General features: G+C 34.4%; 3 protein-coding genes across 4 annotated transcripts; all 3 read right to left on the reverse strand.

The window, feature by feature from the left end:
• Positions 1–303: 303 nt before the first annotated feature.
• LOC105770123 (cytochrome P450 81Q32) lies at positions 304–2172 on the reverse strand. The gene is made up of 2 exons (XM_012591179.2): positions 1134–2172; positions 304–1045 (listed from the first exon to the last, which is right to left on the reverse strand). The coding sequence occupies exons 1-2, from the start codon at positions 2016–2018 to the stop codon at positions 425–427; spliced, it is 1506 nt and encodes a 501-aa protein (XP_012446633.1). The 5' UTR covers positions 2019–2172; the 3' UTR covers positions 304–424.
• Positions 2173–9258: 7086 nt separating this feature from the next.
• Positions 9259–14761, reverse strand: LOC105770122 (transcription initiation factor TFIID subunit 4b). 2 transcript variants are annotated; one of them, XM_012591178.2, is made up of 14 exons: positions 14557–14761; positions 14337–14442; positions 13536–14095; positions 13318–13413; positions 12309–13217; positions 11661–11785; positions 11452–11539; positions 11236–11371; positions 11068–11123; positions 10939–10995; positions 10727–10867; positions 10536–10601; positions 10188–10449; positions 9259–9636 (listed from the first exon to the last, which is right to left on the reverse strand). In XM_012591178.2, exons 1-14 carry the CDS (start codon positions 14593–14595, stop codon positions 9458–9460), a joined length of 2820 nt encoding a protein of 939 aa, XP_012446632.1. In that variant the 5' UTR covers positions 14596–14761; the 3' UTR covers positions 9259–9457. The 2 variants fall into 2 exon arrangements, with proteins under 2 accessions (XP_012446632.1, XP_012446631.1); XM_012591177.2 differs by having other exon boundaries at positions 13536–14098.
• Positions 14762–15578: 817 nt separating this feature from the next.
• On the reverse strand, positions 15579–18703 carry LOC105767530 (uncharacterized). Its single transcript, XM_012587087.2, has 13 exons — positions 18694–18703; positions 18400–18571; positions 17859–17939; positions 17477–17559; positions 17286–17401; positions 17085–17195; positions 16875–16984; positions 16331–16643; positions 16169–16246; positions 16030–16080; positions 15855–15941; positions 15716–15793; positions 15579–15629 (listed from the first exon to the last, which is right to left on the reverse strand). Exons 1-13 carry the CDS (start codon positions 18701–18703, stop codon positions 15579–15581), a joined length of 1341 nt encoding a protein of 446 aa, XP_012442541.1.
• Between the last annotated feature and the right edge of the window lie 699 nt (positions 18704–19402).

Genomic DNA, 19402 nt, shown 5'->3' on the forward strand with positions numbered 1-19402 from the left:
GCATGGGAGCATTGAGATTAGCATGAGCTTTGGAGGATGGAGGTAAGAGGTAAGAGGTCACAGTGTAAAGAAGTAAGGAAGTCAGGGTAGTAATAAAGGCGGAAGTGTATAGATCATGAGAAATGAGGGGATACCCATGTTAGGGCAGTAATTGGCTGGTCGTCTAACCATGTTAGCAGTGTACCTAAAATCTTGGTTACTTGAGTCCTTTTTGATACGACTGTTGATCTTAGGCGCCTACTGGTCATGCTCAAAAATCGAATGAAAGAAAAAAGAGATAATGCTAGTAAAAGATGTATACAATTATTAAATATTAAATAATTATATTTAAAAATAAAAATTAATATGTACGGCTTAAACAAGCATATGTATCCAACCAGGAAGCTCTTCATCTTAGTACTAGTTAATACTCGAAACAAAGGGTTTATATTTGGGAAAGCAAGGGAACGAAGGGTTGGCGTGGTCGACACTTAGCCTGCAAAGGTTGAGCCTTGGGCATGGTAAGCCCTGGCCCTTCGCTCATATCCACCATCTCTTCACCTTTTCTCTCCCACTCAAAGCATTGAATCAGTGACCCCAAAGTTAATCCAACCATCCGCATGGCTAACCCTTCTCCGGGACACCGCCGCCTCCCGTTCCCGAACGGCATTAACCTAAACGCGATGTTCGACGGATCCAAACCCTCGAATCTCTCTGGCTTGAACACATTAGGTTCCTCCCAATTGTTGGGATCGTTTTGTATAGCCCATGCGTTCACCAACAACATGGTTCCACGCGGTATACGGTACCCTCCCACCAAACACTCTTTTGATGACTCGTGAGGTACTAACAATGGACCGGTGGGCTTCATTCGGAAAGTCTCGTTAATTATGCAATGAAGATAAGGAAGATTGGGCAAATCTGATTCTTCGATCAACCGATTTTGTCCGACCACTGTATCAATTTCAGTTCGGGCCTTGTTCAAGACTTGGGGATGGTTCAAAAGAAAAGTCATTGCCCACTCTAATGTCCCTGATGATGTATCAGTTCCAGCCAAAAGTAAAACCTGTTTAACATTTTCAATAACCGAGTTAGGATACTATTTAATGAGAGTAGACATTAAGACCAAGAAAGCAAGAAAAGCAAAAGCTTACTATCATGAGACTTCTAATAGTTTCATCCTTGTAATTTTCAGGCTCTTGTTCTTGCAAAGACAACATGACTTCAATCATGTTCTTTTTTTCGTCTGTGGATAAACTACTTTTCTTCCCATTTTTCATATTATGTCGACATTCATCAATCAATTCTTGTGTAAATGCCTCTCTTCTTTTGAACAAGTTGATCATCCTTTTCTCAGTTTTCTCGAACCACTTCATCACCGGCAGGAAATCACCCATGTTCGTTGCGCCGGCCAAAAGAAAGGATTCCCTCATTATTTCACGAAACCGGGTGCCTTCCTCGACGACAGCCACACCGTCGCCGTAATATCTTTTCCCGGCTATCATCCGCAACATCAAGTTCAGCATCAGCTCGAAAAGTCTGGATTTCAAGTCCACCGTTCGATCATGATCCTTGAACAGCTTCCGTAAGAGCAAACGGACTTCATCGAGGCGTGTGGCGTAAAGCAATTGGAGACAGTGCCCCGAAAGAAGTTGAACCGACGATATACGCCTCAAGTTCCGCCAGTTATGGCCGTAGGAATCCCAGATAAGGCTAGTGTAATTATAACCTAGATGCTTCCCGTATAAAAGTAAAGGGCGATTGGCAAAGATGATGTCGTTTTTGGTAAAGCATTCCTCAGCAGCCGATGCCGATGAGATAACCGCAACGGGGCGTGACCCAAAATGGAGGAGAAGGACACTGCCATGCTTGGTGGAGATCTTGGCGAGGGAACGGTGGAGAGGCTTCTTGAGAAGTAAATAGAAGTGGCCAATGAATGGTAAAGAGGGAAAAGGGGTGGGAGGATGGTTTTGGAACTTGTGGTATAAGTGGACAGTGATGGAATAAAGAGCTACAAAGAGGAGGATTTGCAGAAACATGGCTTGGCTGGCGATCAACTTCAATTCTCAGGATTGTCCTAACCATAATCTAAATATATTTATTTATAAATTGGAGGATTGTTCTTCTGCGTCAATTTAATTAGACAGTTGGATTTGTACGCTTCCTTCCCCTCCTCGGATGCTCAATTGTGGAAAATTCAACCACGCAACAGTAAATGAGATAAGGCTCACTTTCCATATTGTCTCTCTCAATGAAACTTCTACGCAAGTGCTCAATCTTCAAACATGTTATTGTTACAAATTTATCATAAAATTCATATAGTAAATTTCTATTAAATAACATATATATATATATGCATTACTGTTTTTTCTTTTTAAATTTTATTTACAAGTTTATATGATTAATTATGAAGTTTACGAGGTTCCGAATTCATATTAAATTATGTATTGAATTTATATCTTTTATTTCAATCATTGGAATGTTATTATAATTAAATAAGATATGATTAAAATATCTTTTGATGTTAAATTTAAATATTTTATTGAAATAATATTTTAATTACGATAATTATAATTAATAAGGTTATTGCTTATATGAAATACTTGTAATTTTACTTAAAATTTTAGATAATATGTTTTTATAGAGAATTGCTGATTGAATCCTAATTCGGTTAGTTTTGGCATTGTTTTTTATATAGGAGTGAGTTCGAGCGTGTTGGAACGTATTTATCCTTCTATTGAAAAGAGATTATGGATAAATTTTAAGTATTTGTATTTTTTAAAATTATTATAGAGAATTGATTTAATAAAAATACATTTCATAACTATGGATGTTCTTATAGTTAATATTAACAAAATATATAATAAATTCTTACTAAAATATTATAATATTAATTAATTTAAACATTATTTAGATGCATATATAATATTTTATAATACCAAGTTTAAAATAGATATTTTATTTCTCAAAATTACTTTTTGGCATAATACTAAACACTTAAATCTTAAATTAAAATTTTAAAATACTATTTTCCAATATGTTTTTCTATTTTCCTTTTCTTTTCCAAAAAAGAAACCGATGAAAAGACATAATATTATTTTATTGCAAATAGCTAAAGTGAGGGATGACATACCAATTAAGTCATTAGAATTTTATGTTGTCCCGTTGGCACTGTCCCATCACAATCAATTTTGTTTTGTTTATTTAATTCTATTTTAAACTCATTCATATTAGTTTTTAAAATATTTATATTATTTTAATTTAACATTTAATATTTTTATATATTTTTATTTATATACTCATGGTAACATTATTTTAATATTTACATTAGAGTAATATTATATATTTAATATTTTTTTTTAATGTGTTGTAAATTACATAATATAAAATGTAATAAACTTAAAAACGAACCAAGTCGGTCTCGGACCTTAATGTTCAAGCCTAACCCATATTTTAAATTAGTTTAATTTTTTATCTAAATTTATTTTTTGAATCTAATATTTGTACGCAAACCATCTCAAATTTTAAATAAATTTTCAAGCCTAAAAAGGTGAGTGAACCTATTAACAGGTAGGATCCTAAGTGTTGGTGCTGGACTTGATAAAAACAATTTAATTATGATATAAAATATAGTTGAATACTAAATACCAACAAAGTATTATTATATTATTTAAAAATCGTGCACTTAATTATTAAATTAATGAAACTTAAAAGTCTAGAAATGTGGAGGTTGAATATTGGGCATTCTGGAAGATTATTGACTTCCAAGTTCAAACATGATGAGGTCACATGTTTGTAGAAAATATAAAAAAGTGAAGCGTAGACGATAGAAATGGAGAAAAGTAATGTGAACTGTGAAGGTCCCTTATTCCACGATTTCCATTTCAACCAGGGCCCGCCCAACCCCTGACTTCTCTTTTGGTGCCCATTGGCTAACAAGTTACCCACTATTTTAGATAGGTATATTGCTAAATTTAGCACTTAATGTTTATCTTCATTTATCAATTTCATCCTTATGTTTTTGTTAAATTTGACTTTCGGTTTATATAAATGGTCAACTTTGATCATCAATTCTTTATAAAAGAGCCAAAACTGTTTTTTTTTTAAATAGAAATAATGACTTGAACGTTAAATTTTTAAACATTACAATCATGGGTAGGAAGGCTCTAATCCCATACATTTCATAAAATTTTATTTAAACCCTTTTGAGTTTTTAAAATTTTAATTTGACCTTATAATCCATGTCGAAAAATAGATTGAATTTGTGCTTGGCCCATGAAGTATTCCAATGTTTTTTTGGTAGCCTCTAATGTTTTCTCATTTTGTCATTTTGACCCTGATTCTCTTTTTTTGGGTCATTTTGGCTTTCAACCTTTAAATTTTAGTGAAATTGCTTACTTTTTTTTTTATGGAAAAACTGACTAAAATGTTAAATTTTAATGGAATTAACATGATAGCCCATGTGACCCTTTACATATACCTCACTGCTAATATTTTTATTAATTTTTTGAAGTTTAATTCTTCGTGGGCTACCATGCTAGTGACCACTTTAATGCTGTTAAAATTTAAATAGTTCAATCAAAATTTTTTTTTCAAAAAGTAAGTAATTTGACTAAAATTTGAAAGTCAAGGGTCAAAATGACAAAATGAATAACTGTTAGGGGCTAAATTTATATCTATGTCCTTCTAATTTGATTTCTTTATAGTTTTTATGAAAAATTTAATAACATTGTTATTTGATTAGGAAAAGTAATATTAAAATTTAATTAAATCACGTTGGAATTAGGTGCAAATTGCGTTGATTAAGGAAGCAAAGACAGAGGCTGACAACATGTGTATAAAAAGGAATCTAGAAACAGAATCATGGAAGCCCATTTTGTTGACCAACTTCATGTGGCGTTGCTTTAGTTGCTTATCAATTAGGTCTTAAACCAAATCTAAACATGCCTCAGCCTTTTGGTAAATAGAGTTGGATTTCGTTTTCCACAAGAAATTCTGACCTTTACCCTACTTTCTTTCTCCTTTTCTCACTCTTCCATCATAATCACTCAAAGAGCTCTTATTGCCTGTCAACTTTGACTAAGTCAACCATTTTTAACCTACATAATTGGTTTAATTCATTCATGACTTTATCTCTACAGTGACATATCGATAACATCGCCTCAACTCAATCATATACCTTTATTTAAAAAAAGAAATTTAGGTGTCGTCAAACGGTATTGAGAAATTTTCAAAAAAAATAAAAATTTCAAGTGTCGTCCGTGTGTCATGCAACACTGGTAAATATTTAAAAAAATAATTTTTTTGTCATCCATTCCTAGATCCAATGTAGGAGCAAACTTGATGCAAATGAGGAAGTATCGGGGAAGATGATCATGGAAATGAAACAGTGGAAAGCAACTCAGTAGCTTATCTCCTTAATGAATTCAATTCTCAAGCACATTGTATCAAACTAAAATTTTCAAGAACATCAACAAACAAATAAACGAAAATCTCATGTGCCACTTGCTAAACCACCCAGAGAAGGAAAAAAAGAAGAAATGTCATCGCCATTACTAAAATCCCATAATAAAGTTCCTCCCTTTTTCTTCTTTATCTTCTCCAACAACATCCCTTTCTCCATTTCTCAAAACCCACCGATAAAAAGAACAGACTTTTACGGCTTTATTTATAAGAAAAAAGTTGATAGAAGGTCTAAAAATAATTGTCAGAAAAATAAATAAAAATGATGTTCAGAGGTCTAAAAATAAATAAATTTAAAATATTTCTTTTAGATGTAATTAAGGCACTATCAACCTTTGAATAAAGTTGTCACAAAAACTGAGGTATTTAAAATTAAAGTAATGTGACACCCATAAAATAATATTATTTTTTCGTATTTTTATGTACATTTAGAAATAGAAAAAATTTAAAAAATTAACTCGTGTCGCTCGACAAATCGATGGCAACCTTTAAAATATATATTTTTTTACCGTAAATACTTGTATTTTTCATGAGTATTTTGAAAAATACATTCACGACGACACCCAAAAATAATATATTTTTAAAAAAAGTTGATAATTGGGTCATCATTGGGAGGCGATGCCGCCAGTGTGTTAGGCGGCACCAACAGACACTGTGGACTTCAGGTCATTTTCGTGTTTAATTTTTTCCTTAGGTCATTTTCTTAATAATTAATTATTTTAGGCTATTTTTTAAAAAAGTCAACATAATTGCATAAAGCTAAGATGACATGGCCTCAGTTTATGTTAATCGACTTTTTTTAGAAATAACTCAATTTAATTAATTAATTACTAAAATGACTTAAAATTCAATGTTTGTCGGTGTCGTCTGACACACCGGTGGCATTACCCCCCAATGTTGAGCCAATGATAGGCTTTTTTTTAAAAAAAGAATTTTTTTTTTGTTGCCACTGTGCCAGACAGTACTAGTATGTATTTTGCGTAATACTTGTGAAAAAATATGAGTATTTATGATGAAAAAAAAGATTTAAAAAATATTTTTTAATGGGTATTGTTGGTATGTTAGGCAACACCTGTTAAAATTTTTAATATATATATATATATATATATATATTTTGGGTGTCGCCTTCCTGTTAGGTAGCACCGGTAATATTTAAAAATACTGTTATAGAAAGAGTATTTCAAAGTTTTGGTCATTATTTTAGAAAATTTAGAATCGACTACTGGGAGATTTGAATCGTACAAGACAACGAAAAAGATGAAATCTCTTCTTTAGTATTGAAATACCGAAAGGCCACCTTAATTGGCTACTAATGAAAATTCTAACTGTGATACTCAATAGCTATCAATGTTGTCGTTTAAGGGAGGCCTTTCGTTCCTATTTCGACACCAAAGAAGAGATTTCTTCTTTCTCTGTGACTTCTACTGTTCAAATGTTCCAGTAGTTGGCTTCAAATATTCTAAAACAATTACCAAAGTTTCAAACTACTCTTTCTACAACATTTTTTTAAAAGTATCACCGGTGCTACTTAACACGATGACGACCCCTAAAAAAGAATATATTTTTTTAAAATTTTAATGGGTGCTGCTTGACATACTGACGACACAATTTTTTTTAAAAATTTTCTGGTGCTGCCTGACAGACTGACGATTCTAATTAAAAAAATTTTCTTTTTTTCTCCACCATGAATACCCGTATTTTTCACGAGGATTGCGAAAAATACATACTGGTGCCGCTTGACACAATGGTGGCACTCAAAAAAATTCTTTTTAAAAGAAAAAAATCGACCCTCGGCTTATCATTCGGGGCCAGTGCCATTGGTGTGTTAAGTGGCACAAGTAGATTCTTTGGATTTCAGATTATTTTTGTATATAATTTTTCACTAAGATCAATTTCGTAATTAATTAATTAAATTAGATTTTTTTTAAAAGGCCACGTTAATCCCTGTGAATAACAGTCATATAGATTTTACATACTTCCAAGTTCCATGTTTTGCAGTCAGGGTGTTTTGGATTTCCAGTTTAATACGACTTTGATCTCTGCTCTTTCTGGTCTGTTTATGTATAGTACTCGGAATCAAATTCAAGAAAACTAGACTTCAAATGCAGCGAAGAAGCACTGAGATGAACCCTCTAACTTTGACTTTGTTTGTATTAAAAGGGAACACTGAAAAGCGCTTATGGCAAGATTAGGGAGGGAACATGGAATTCGAAAGAGGCCATTTGGGAGTTACGGTGGAAGTTCCAAGGACCTCAGCATATTCGAGTCTTCATTTGGCTCGTTCTTAAAGCCAGACTACTCACAAATGTGGAAAGGGTAAAGAGAGGCATAGGAAATGATAGCTCCTGTAAATTTTGTGGTTATGATTCTGAAGAGCGGATACATGTACTTAGAGATTATTCTGGGCCAGAGATGTTTGGGATAAACTTCTTCCAGTTGAAAAGAGAAATCGTTTTTACTCCGGATCCGTTCATGAGTGGATGTGTGATAACCTCCAAAATAAGTTATCTCTTGATTTGGATGGAATTGATTGATCTTACATTTTTGGGATGATATCTTGACGCATTTGGAAGAATCGAAATTGCTTTGTGTTCCAAGATATTACCTGCAGTATGGAGACTATCATCAAGGTTTTCTAGAGTTGGGCTAGGCGATATGTTACCGCTTCAAAGACACTCTCTCATAATTCCCACACTCCCCTCGCTTCTTCTCCTTTGGCTCGCAATTGGGCTTGTTTGAGTACTGATGGATCGATTAAAATTGAGGATAATTTTGCCGCAGCTGTGGGCCTACTACGAGACTCTAACAGTGCTTGGATCTTTGGGTTCTACAAGTACATAGGTAATTATTTTGTTATGGATGTTGAACTGTGGGGTATCTTGGATGGCTCACAGCTTTCTTTGGATAAAAATTTTCAATGTAATTTAATTCAAATTGATAGTCTCTAAACTATCGTTGTCATTCAAGAAGATCCTATAGAATGTCACAAGTCAACTTTGATTAGAAGAATCCAACAACTCCTAACAGAAGTTTCTCGTTATCATATTCAACACATCCCTAAAAAAGAGAATAAAATCACAAATGCTCTAGCGAAGATTGTTTGTAATAGAAGAACTGGCATACACATTTTGGAAGATCCCCAATAGAGGGGCTAGCTTAATTTTATTTGTATCACCAAAAAAAAAAAGCTCTAACTATTATAGTTTTCGAAGCAACCTTTTCTTTTTTTAATTCTTTATAATAAGAGAAAAGTATTAGAAGTAATTAAAATTGGTTTATTAATAATGTGAATGAAAATTGTTCATCATGGACAATACCTTCCTCATTAAAAAATTATTGACAACTGTTTTCTTTTTAAAATATTCATCATTAAAAATATATATATATTTATATAACACTTTTGATTATTTTATTTAATTCCTTTATGAATAATATCACCAAATTTTATCAAAACTTTAAATTGATACAATATGATTCCCCGGTTAATTATTTATTTGTGTCAAATCAAGGGTAAAATTTAAATATTAAAATATATCGTACATTTAACACTTATTCCCTACTTTTAATTTAAAAATTTAGCCCATTTATTTTTCTTTTTAATTTAAAAATTGCGACATTTTGAATTTTATTTTGAATACATTCAATAAGAAAGAAAATTGAAACCCCGATAGGATTAAAACAGAAGATGCATTTTATTCATTAAAAAATTCTAAGACGTAGTAAATAAAATAAAACAGGTGGCGATATTTGTACCCTAATAAATGGTTCACTGAACTTATAGTAAACGAAAACAATAATCATCGATGATAGTAAGAATTGGATAAGATGATAAGGGACACACTAAAATAAATAAATAAAAGGTTCCACAGAATGTACTGCACTTAAAAACCTGAAAATTCAATTATCTACCTGTGTTTTCTTCCATTAATTCTAAAGATACAGTCATGGACATCTCAAATCCCATTTTATGTAATGGCAAACACGAAACACCAAATGTATAAAAGGTGCACTATAATCACTCCGCTTTAGATTCGGAGCAGGTTTTTTCGTACAAGCCATAAATAAGTGTAGACTTTGACATTTGGGGCTCTCTTTCCAGAACTGCAATCACATCCTTAATGGAAATAGTACGAGCCACTCTAGCATGGGCCGTGAGTGTCGTACCTTGGTTCCGACCAAATTTCTTGCTTGTCCCTGTTGGAAGAAAGTAGAGTGGAAACCAAAGTAAATATACGATAACAACTTGATAATGGAACATATTCCGCAGAAAGTACGAGTTGTGTTATGATACATTTGGAACAAGCAGTGGAGGAATGACTTGATCTGAAAAGAAACCAACTCTGAGCTCTTAAGGCAAGCATATATGATAGTCATAATATTCAATTTTTAGGGTTTTGTCAATGCATTAATACCTTACACAACGTTGATATAGCTAGATGTTCGAGCAATTTCATACCAGTACAATTGCTCTACACATGCTCAAGAATAATTTGTACAAATCAACAGTCTAATTTCCTAATTTTTAGTATATGAAAGTGCATAGTACCATCAGGTTCAGGTTTATGACCATGCATTGCTTTTATGGTTCAATACAAGAAACAGTTTCACTGAAAAAACATAATAGGAACCAGTTCTGAATTGCTCGGATGCAACAGTACACATGATGAACCTTACAACAATATTAACCAGTTAAATAAAACCATCAAATTAAAACAATAATAGATCTAGAAAAGAGCCAAGCTTACCAGATCCATGAGGATTGAGAGGGCCCCTCTTTTCAGATTCTTGATTGTCCTTTGTACTTTTCCCAGATGCAGATAAAGGTCTGCGGTTTGCATCTTTACTTGCTTGTGAACCAGATGCCGCATCCGTTCCTCCCTCACGTTTCTGGCGAGCTTGCTCAGCCATAAGCTGCCATTTTGACAGCATGTCATCCCCTCCAACAGCAGCACGAGCAGCAACATTTGCAGCAGTGGTCCTCATCTTGTCATCCTCCTCCTTATTTACCTAAACATAAATGGAGAGTTAGTTACTCCTCTTATTTGGATTATTAAGGCACATATAATGCATGGAAAATCACTCATTGATAATACCTTTACTGCTTTTACTCGACTGTCATCTTTCTCCTTGTCACCATCAAAGGCAGTCTCAGCCTCGGGCTGCATCCACAAAATTGAACATATACAATGTTAAGTAATAAACGGCAGTCTCATTTTCCTCCTTGTCACCCTCATTTTTAATGCATTACAGATAATCATATCATGTAGATAAAAACAGCACCCACTTCATTAAGTTTCCGGAGCTTCTCTGCCTCAGCCTGCTTTTTCTCCCATTCTCCCCTAGCATTCTGGTTCATCATCATAATTTGCTGCCGAACATCCGAGGTGATAACCGTCCGGTGCCTAGGCTTCTCAATATCAACACGCTACAAGAGATCCATTCAAATAAGAGAGACTTAAAGAAAATTCATGTTAACTGACTGGAACTCAGACTGACCTGTTTCGACAGTCTGATTAAATTGCATATGAGCCCACGCATTCTTTCCTCCACGCTCTGGAGATTCAGATACATGAGGAAATGTATAAACTCAATATAAAGGAAAGGGCCAAGAAGCTAGCATCTCACCAGGGACAAGCATCGTTCAACATCATTGCTTATATTCTTCAAACCACTTTTGGCCACTGCAAGAAGACACGTAAAAGCAGACATGATTATGGCTTATAATGAAAAGTAGAATGTAAATGTATGATGCATTAATGAACTTTGGACCAGAGAGATATAAAGAACATTAACTAATTTCAGCCAATTTCTTCTGCAAAGGGGTTTTCTTCAAAAATAGTCTTTCTTCTTCCTCTTGCACAACCCTTCTGGATGCTTCTGAAACTCGGCTCTCATCCTTGGGACCAGACAATAGTTGCTCCTCTTCTTCCTATTTAATAGCGGAATGTCAATTAAGGGCTTATATTTCTTTTCATAACAACTTAATAAGATGACTATAAAGTATCATACCCTGAGATTGACTCCACTGACAGCAGTGACATCATTTAGTTGTTCAATGCTCTGATCTGAAAATGCTCCAGACACTTTTTGCTTCTTACTGTAGGGAACCCCATTGAATATGGGTGAAAAATGATTTAATAAAAGTTAAACATCAAGGAGTCTCAGTTGAACCTAGATAATAATTCCAGGCAATGAAGTGACAGAGAGATTTATTTAACCTTGATGGTGGTGGTGATGAACCAAGAGCTTCCAGTGGTTTCTTCTGGCCAATAGAAGGCTTTTTTTGAGGAGTTCTTGCATTCATCCCAGTTGGAGCAGGCACAGATGGATTCCTAGAGCCCAACTGATAAAAAACAAGAATGTGAAATTCAACAAAAGAAAAAAAAAGTCATACGCATGCACTTCACTGAAGAAAACACTAAACTATACAAGTGTCAAATATGTTAACCGAATAGAAAGTGAATTCAAGAATAATGCCATTTATATTATTGCATGGTAAACACTGTTTTGTAGCACAGATTTTGGAAAGTTTGCCTACTCTACTATAAAGTCGGAACAACTGAAGAGCTAAATACAACAAGTCAGCAGGAGAGCAATTGATCCATTTACAAGGGCACTTGTCCTAGAAACAACATGGCCCTGACATCAAATTGATCATACGTAGCAATTCATGTAAAACAAGGTATCGCTCGAAGATGGTAAATACTTGGTGCAAAAAAAAAATCATATCGCTCGAAGATGGTAAATACTTGGTGCAAAAAAAAAATCATGTAAACTTTTAAAACAAAGTGGTGGGCATCGGCAAGAGCATCCAAATCATCCATCAAGATATCACAATGAGAAAACATAGAGTAAGATGAGATTACCAGGACATTAGAATCCATTTGTGCTGTGATGGAGGGTGTTGTTGTGAAGCCAACTCTAGAAGACTGCTTCTCTCCAGGCTCATCCTTTGGAGTAGATGTAACTGCTTTCCCTTGTTCAGCTAGTGTAGTCGAGACTCCCTGGGTTACAGACAAATGAGGTCTGTGCTGGTCAGCACCTTGATCAGCAGATTCCTGTTTCACATATGTCGCTGATGACAAAGGGCCAGGATTCAGCTCCTTACTCGGAGAGGCTTGCCAAGGAACTGAACCACTAGAAAAGTGAGAAAGTGATGTGCCCTGCAATCTATTTGGGTCATTACTAGAGTTTTGCCTCTCAAGCTTAGGCCCACTCATCATGTTCATTGCCTGGGTTGATCCTCCTACAGGATTTGATCCAATGCTTTGATGTGCAGTTGGCCTCATTTGTGAATCATGAGGTTGAGGCTTTAGAGAGGAACCCGAAGTATTAACATTTGGCCCAGAATATGTATGATAATTATTACTCCCATACATGGCGAATGAAGTTTGTGGGAAATTCAAATGTTGTTGCTGTTGCTTGTTAATTCCTTGTGCCGGAATTGAAGGACGACCTCTTTCTTGATTCACAGTGGTTGAGCCAGAGGAAGAAATTTGACTACCTAGCATTCCAAAGCGAGAATCTGATTGGCGATCCATGTCTTGAGATTTTTGAGCCTTGTTTTCACCAGATAAATAACTTGAATTAGTCTGCATGGGGACTGCTGTAGAAGGGACATGAGATGAATTGGCAGGAGAATTAGGACCCTTTTGGTGCAGCTGAACTAATGAATGTGGGCCAGCGAACTGTGTGGCACCACCAACAGAGGGCATCCGAGGAGTATTCTGCCGTAATCCTGCTGGGGACTGTAATGGGAATTGATTGGAACTCATCTGAAAGTATCAATATGAGCTTTAGCTCGTTTCCAAAATTAACATGCAATCAACTAAAGTATCAGTTTTCACTTTAATAACATGAGACATTTGTGTTCACCTGAACTTGTAACTTGTTAACTGCCAACCTCAGCATCTGATCTCCTACAATATCTCTCATGTGCCTAACAAATCCGTCTTTTGCAATTTCATTTTTCTATCAGATAAATCCAATAGAAAAATCAGAAATAAGGGCAAAAAATTTTCCATTCCTTCTATTTCATCCATTACTAAATAAACAGGAGAATCGTAGCATATTGGTTGATATTAAAAATCGACCTTTAGTTTACCATACAGAGTATGAAGCTGCATGGCTCTATCTTTATCAAGTTGGGGCAGTAAAGCAGGCAACAACACGGCAAATGGAACTTGTTTTGTTCGATTCATAGGACTATTTGGCTGCTCTGCTCCGCTGGCCTGCTGATTACTCATCTTCTGTAATTTCGCAAATTGTGATTCACTGTCTTGATTATTGGTTCTCTCAGGTTCATGTGAGATGGGACTTTTTTCAGTAGTCTGACTCTGAATCCCAGTAGTTTGAGGAACTGGGGCAGGAATTTGTTCGGTCACTCCTTGTGGATGGTCCTCTTGGGGTTGTTTTTGTTGTGGTGGTAGACGACCATGTTCTTTTGGAACATCATTTGGCTGCTGCACTTGTTGCTGACTTCCAGTGACAACAGCTCCGTGTTGCTTTTGCTCCGATTCAGACGAAGTCTGCTGCTGTTGCTGTGCACTTTGAAGGACTTGTTGATTTTGAAAGTTGGAGTTTCCGTCTTGCCCCGAGGTCGGCCATTGCGCAACCGATTGACTGGAAGCTGGATTGCTTCCTTGAGACAAAACTGCTGTATTTTTTAAAACGTAGACGCGGATGTAATTCCGAGGAGAACCAATTCATAACCAACAATTAACACAAAAGTAAGCTAATTATACTCTCAATTAAGAAATTTTGACCCTTAATAAACAAAAATTACTAAATTCCACTCTAAAGGTACTATTTACAAAACCAAATCTAGTCTCTTAGTCTGGAAATTAGAAGCCAAATAAAAACGAAAACCAAAAAAAATAAGAAAAGGCTGATACCGGTATTTGAACCAGACTGCTGAGAATTTGACGCATCGCCTTCAATGTCTCGATTCAACGCGGCCTGGAAAGCCTCAACGTCAGCTCCAGAATGCATAGACTCGTCCTATTAACAGTTTTTTAAGACAGAAATTGGAAAATTAGATTAAATAACCTTCACTTATTGCGAATTCTAGAAATATAGCGGAGAGTAAAAAAAAATTCCAGAACAAAGAAAAACCTCGTCTTCTTCAAGGAGCTTCACTATGGAAGGGTCCATCACAAGTTATACCTGCAACCGGCTGCCGTTCCTTCTGCCTCGCCGGCCGCTCAGCTGGAATCGTTCAGCTTACAGGATTATAATTAAGTACAGTAATTCAAAAAAAAATTTTGAGAACTTCACAAAAGGTGGAAGAGTAGTTGTATACAGTGAATCGAGAAACCAAGGAAAGCGTTTACCGACGTTGTTCCTTAGCTTATATAGACTATAGCAGGCCTATACTAAAGCCCATTATGGGCTCAGGCCGGGTGAAAAAAAATTGAGATATTGTGGGTTTAATAAATGAAATTCGAACTCAATTTATTCATATCCACTTCGGTAAGTCAAATTTGAGTATTTGAATGTTTAAATTATATAATTCGGGATGTACTCAGTTGGATTCGGTTTTTGGATCAATTTATTCTTTTTTAATTTTTATTCTTAAAAGTAAACTCGTATTAAATAAAAATTGAAATATTTGAAATCCATAATTTCAATTTTGTTGGTCGGATTTTTGGCGAATATGGACTTTGTTGTTAAAATTAATATTATTTTGTTTTGGCCCCAAAGTTTAATTTCATGCTCTAAATTTATTTATACATTTATAAAATTAAATAAATAATTAAATTAATATCATAAACATTCACATTAATGTCAATTTAATAAAATTTGAAGTTCCAAAAGAAAAGATATTTTAATAATTTTAAGCTATTAAGTTGTAAATCATTCATAGTTATTAAAATATCTTTTCTTTTAATTAGTTGTTAGCTTTAAAATTATAAAATATAAAAAATTAAAAATGGTAAGAATTATAAGAAATTATAAAAATATTTAAAATTTACATCATCTAGAATGAACCTAAACAACCATTTGTAAATAATTTTCTATAACATATAGGGGTTAATTAGTCCATTTTTTAAGTAGAAAGAGCAAAATGTAATCAAACTCTTGATATAGGGACCTTCATCATACTTTTACCAAGAATGAATATACTCTTGATAAGTTTACGAATCTTCATAGCCTACACAGATGGCAAAGTGTCCGATGTTTCGACCCTAGATACAAACATCAACAAGTCAATGCGCTAAATGGTGCAGTTGGTAGTAAAACACTCGATCGACTTCACATGGAAGACAGTTACCTCAGATAGCATCCGTTGCTTGTTCAATTGCTGGGTTCTAGCCTTGTTAACAACTGAATTTGGTGATTTGTACATTCTCTGCACCAAAGAATTTATATTAGTTTAGTATAGTGATCAGGATAAACACGTAAGAATCAACCTTTTCAGTGTTGGATATATGATCATAGCCTACAAGGTTCCGTCTTTTCGGAGTGAAACCAAAAACATCTTGAAGGAATTCACTTTCCTGCATAAAGAAACAAAAATTTTATATAATCCGTGTGAAAACTAAAAATTGCATCAACAGATGTCAATTTCTCTAAAACAACATTAACCTGTATGTGCTTAGCGAAACCTCCACCGAGAAAGCGCTTCAAAAAGTTCAACTGTTGGATTGAAATTTGACAACTCGATTATCAGAATCCATGGCATGTAACTAACATGAATTGGAGAATTAGAAGAGGACAAGCTAACCTGAATCAACTGAGACCATGTTAATGTCTGTAGTGCAACCCCACCAATCTTCATCGTTGTCTCGGGAGGATAACCATACTGCCATCACCAAGTGAGACAAACTTAGCATGATTAGTTCGAAGAACCATACATTCATGGAAATAAAAAGATAAATACGAGTACCTCAAGGAACTCCAAAACATCCCTAAACATGTTCCTCTGGTTATTAAGATCTTTCTTGGAAGAACCTTTACCACCAGCTTCCATGGAGAGGTCTCGAGCTTGATTTAGAATTTTCCCCTTCAGTCCTTGTATATGTGAGAACCTGACTTTAGTTTTATTTCCTTCTAAATCTGAACTATCAATGTAACCTTTAGTTTCAGCTACAAACTTCTCTAAGCTTCCCATCTCAAAAATAAGAGACAATGCTTCACCAGCAGCGATCCGCATGGATCGGTCATCATTATCTAGCAAACTAGACAAATATGTAACGGACCTGCATAATTTCCCGAAAGCAGTCAGTCTCTTGGCCATGGGAGTTACTTGTTAGCCAGGTTTGTGTTGGTATATTATTGGAGGACCATAATTCAAATCAACGAAGCTCTTTGACTCGCATTTTTATGGTTTAAATAATTTGTCTACGCTACATATGAACAAAGGGATTGTAAAGACAATAAATTACTGGATTAAAAGAATGAACAGCATATGAACTAGAGAGTTAACTCACTCTTGCCAAAGTTTGGGGCTAGGTCTCCAGCCATCCATGGTTGTCAAGAGAAACGACCAGGAAGACACAGCTGTTGTTATTATAGGTGCAGAAGGTTTGATAGCAATAACCTACAAGTCAAGCAAAACTAATTAATCCTCAGTTGCGAGCAATAACTAATAAATATATAATATGCTTTTCAATTAGTGAAAATAAAGCATGTATACTTACATTAGAACCTAGTTTTGGATGAATTATTTGCCACATAATTTGCATTGATTTTTCTATTTCCTCAGGACCATTTGCCCCGACAAAAGTGATGACAGCCAAACAGTTCAGTAACTACAATAAGAAACCAAAGCATTTAAAAAACAACTGGAACAATGTACTAGAGGAAGAAAGAATTCCAATCCTTATTCAATTTCTTCATACCGAAATGATCTTAGAAGATTCTGAACCGGAGTTAAAAGCTTGTGAAAGAGGAGTAATTGATTCTTCCAACATTTCCTGCGCATGAACTCCCGGACCAACAGTTAAAGCCAACAAACCTACCAAGAGACATTGTCAGCTTGACCATTGAGGCGTGCATATGTGGGTTGTCAACATTAAGAATTTAAACTAACCAATAGTACGGGATGCTAAAGATATCTCTTTGCTGGACCCTTTCTTGATACAGTTCAAACACTGATGAAGTAATGTGGCAAATCTGGAGAACAAGCCGAATAACAATATGACAGATTCAAGTATTCAACCATATATTATAGATCATTTCTAGCTACGACTGCAAACATGCTAGTAATAATCCATTCAGCAATTGCTAGAAGGATTTAAAATAGCACGCACTTATTCTCCACAAACTGATGCTGCAAGCTGAAATGAAATAACAATATGATAGATTCAAGTATTCAACCATATAGTATGAACCATAAGGAAGCATGCTTGTATATCATAATCCATTCAGCAACTCTTGCAAATCAATATAAATGAAATCGAGCATGCACTTACTTATTCTCCACAAATTGACACTGCAAGTTGAAATTGAATGCAGCATTAATCACTTCCAAAGCCTTTTCCCGTGTTGAACCCCTTAATAATTGCGAGTGTCAATGTTGGTAGATAATAATATGTTGTTATCTAAGAAAGTACCTAGCAAATTATCGATCAAATAGCTGTGTCGTAAAGACATAACTTTTGCATGCAAATTTGTCTTATAAAAACGTGTGTTTATATAAAATTGTCTTGTAAAACAACACAATCTTATTGAAAGGATATCTCATTAAAAGATATATGTCTATGAAAGATATGGAAAGATACAATTATTAGATGTCTATATAAAAAACCGTTATATGTTACCAACATTAATTTATTTTTCTTCTTCCAGTTTTCCTATTATTTATTTTTCTATTAATAGTTTAGAAATTGTATAAAATAAAACCTCCAACATTTTAATGATGTTACATTCACCCTAATAAATGATGAAACCATTCAAATGCTTCACATTTTAATCAAAAAATTTTATTAAATAAGAAAATAACTAAATTCTAACCTCTTCTCAAATAAAGCATCGATCGCTTCATCTGCTAAACTTTCCTTATTGAACTCTACTTCTTCGGTACCAAAAACAGACATTTGATCGGAACAAACGATCGACGATGAAGTTACACTACTATTATCATCGTCGCTATCTAATATCGCCACATTCTTACGTTGGATTTTACCTGCCAGATTCAAATAATTTCTTTTATTTAGTGAAAATAAACAAGTCAAACAAACCCCCAAAACAAATTAAAGGAAAAAGTAACCCCAAAATAAAAACAAAATAAGGGAAGAAGATTCTTACGTCTTCCCATGTTGGTGATAGCTATTTGAAGGATACAATGAAATGGCTTAGAAATTTAGAAGACGACGACGACAACAAAGGTGAACAGAAAAAACAATGTAACCATTGAAATGGATTTCCTTGTTTATATATAAATAAACTAAATAATTTTGTTTGGAGGAGAACAAAGAGGATGCAAAATTTAGAGCATCCTTTTTATTTCTTATCTTTTCTTGTACTTGTTCTAACGACTAAGGAAAAAAAAGGGTTAGGTTTGGGTTTAGCGGCATTAACTGATACCATCTATTATAAAACCAATTTTGTGAATTTGACAAAGATAGGAGTCGTTGATTTCAGGCGCCAAGTGGGCTATGAGGCGGGTGTTGCATGTTTGGGGTTTGGCTGGATTCTGGTGGAGGTTTATACATTGGGAGTATGCATGTACAAAGCCTTCTACCACTCCACTTTGAACTTATCTTGTTCTAGGTTTCAAGCTAATGTCTTTAGAGTAGAGAGAGAACCAGATTTCTTTGATTTACTTGCTTATTTCAAGTCAAAATATATACAGAAGAGGCAAAAAAGTGTGTTTCTTAAAGGTATTTAGAGGAGAAAATAAAAGGTTATGAGAAATTTGATGCTGGAAGAATTTGTATTTCTCTAACTCCAAATAATTTTATTTTACATTTATTATCATTAGAATTAATTATGAATTAAATTAAATAATTAATTC

This window comes from Gossypium raimondii, chromosome 5, assembly GCF_025698545.1.
Source record: "Gossypium raimondii isolate GPD5lz chromosome 5, ASM2569854v1, whole genome shotgun sequence".
Classification (NCBI taxonomy): domain Eukaryota; kingdom Viridiplantae; phylum Streptophyta; class Magnoliopsida; order Malvales; family Malvaceae; genus Gossypium; species Gossypium raimondii.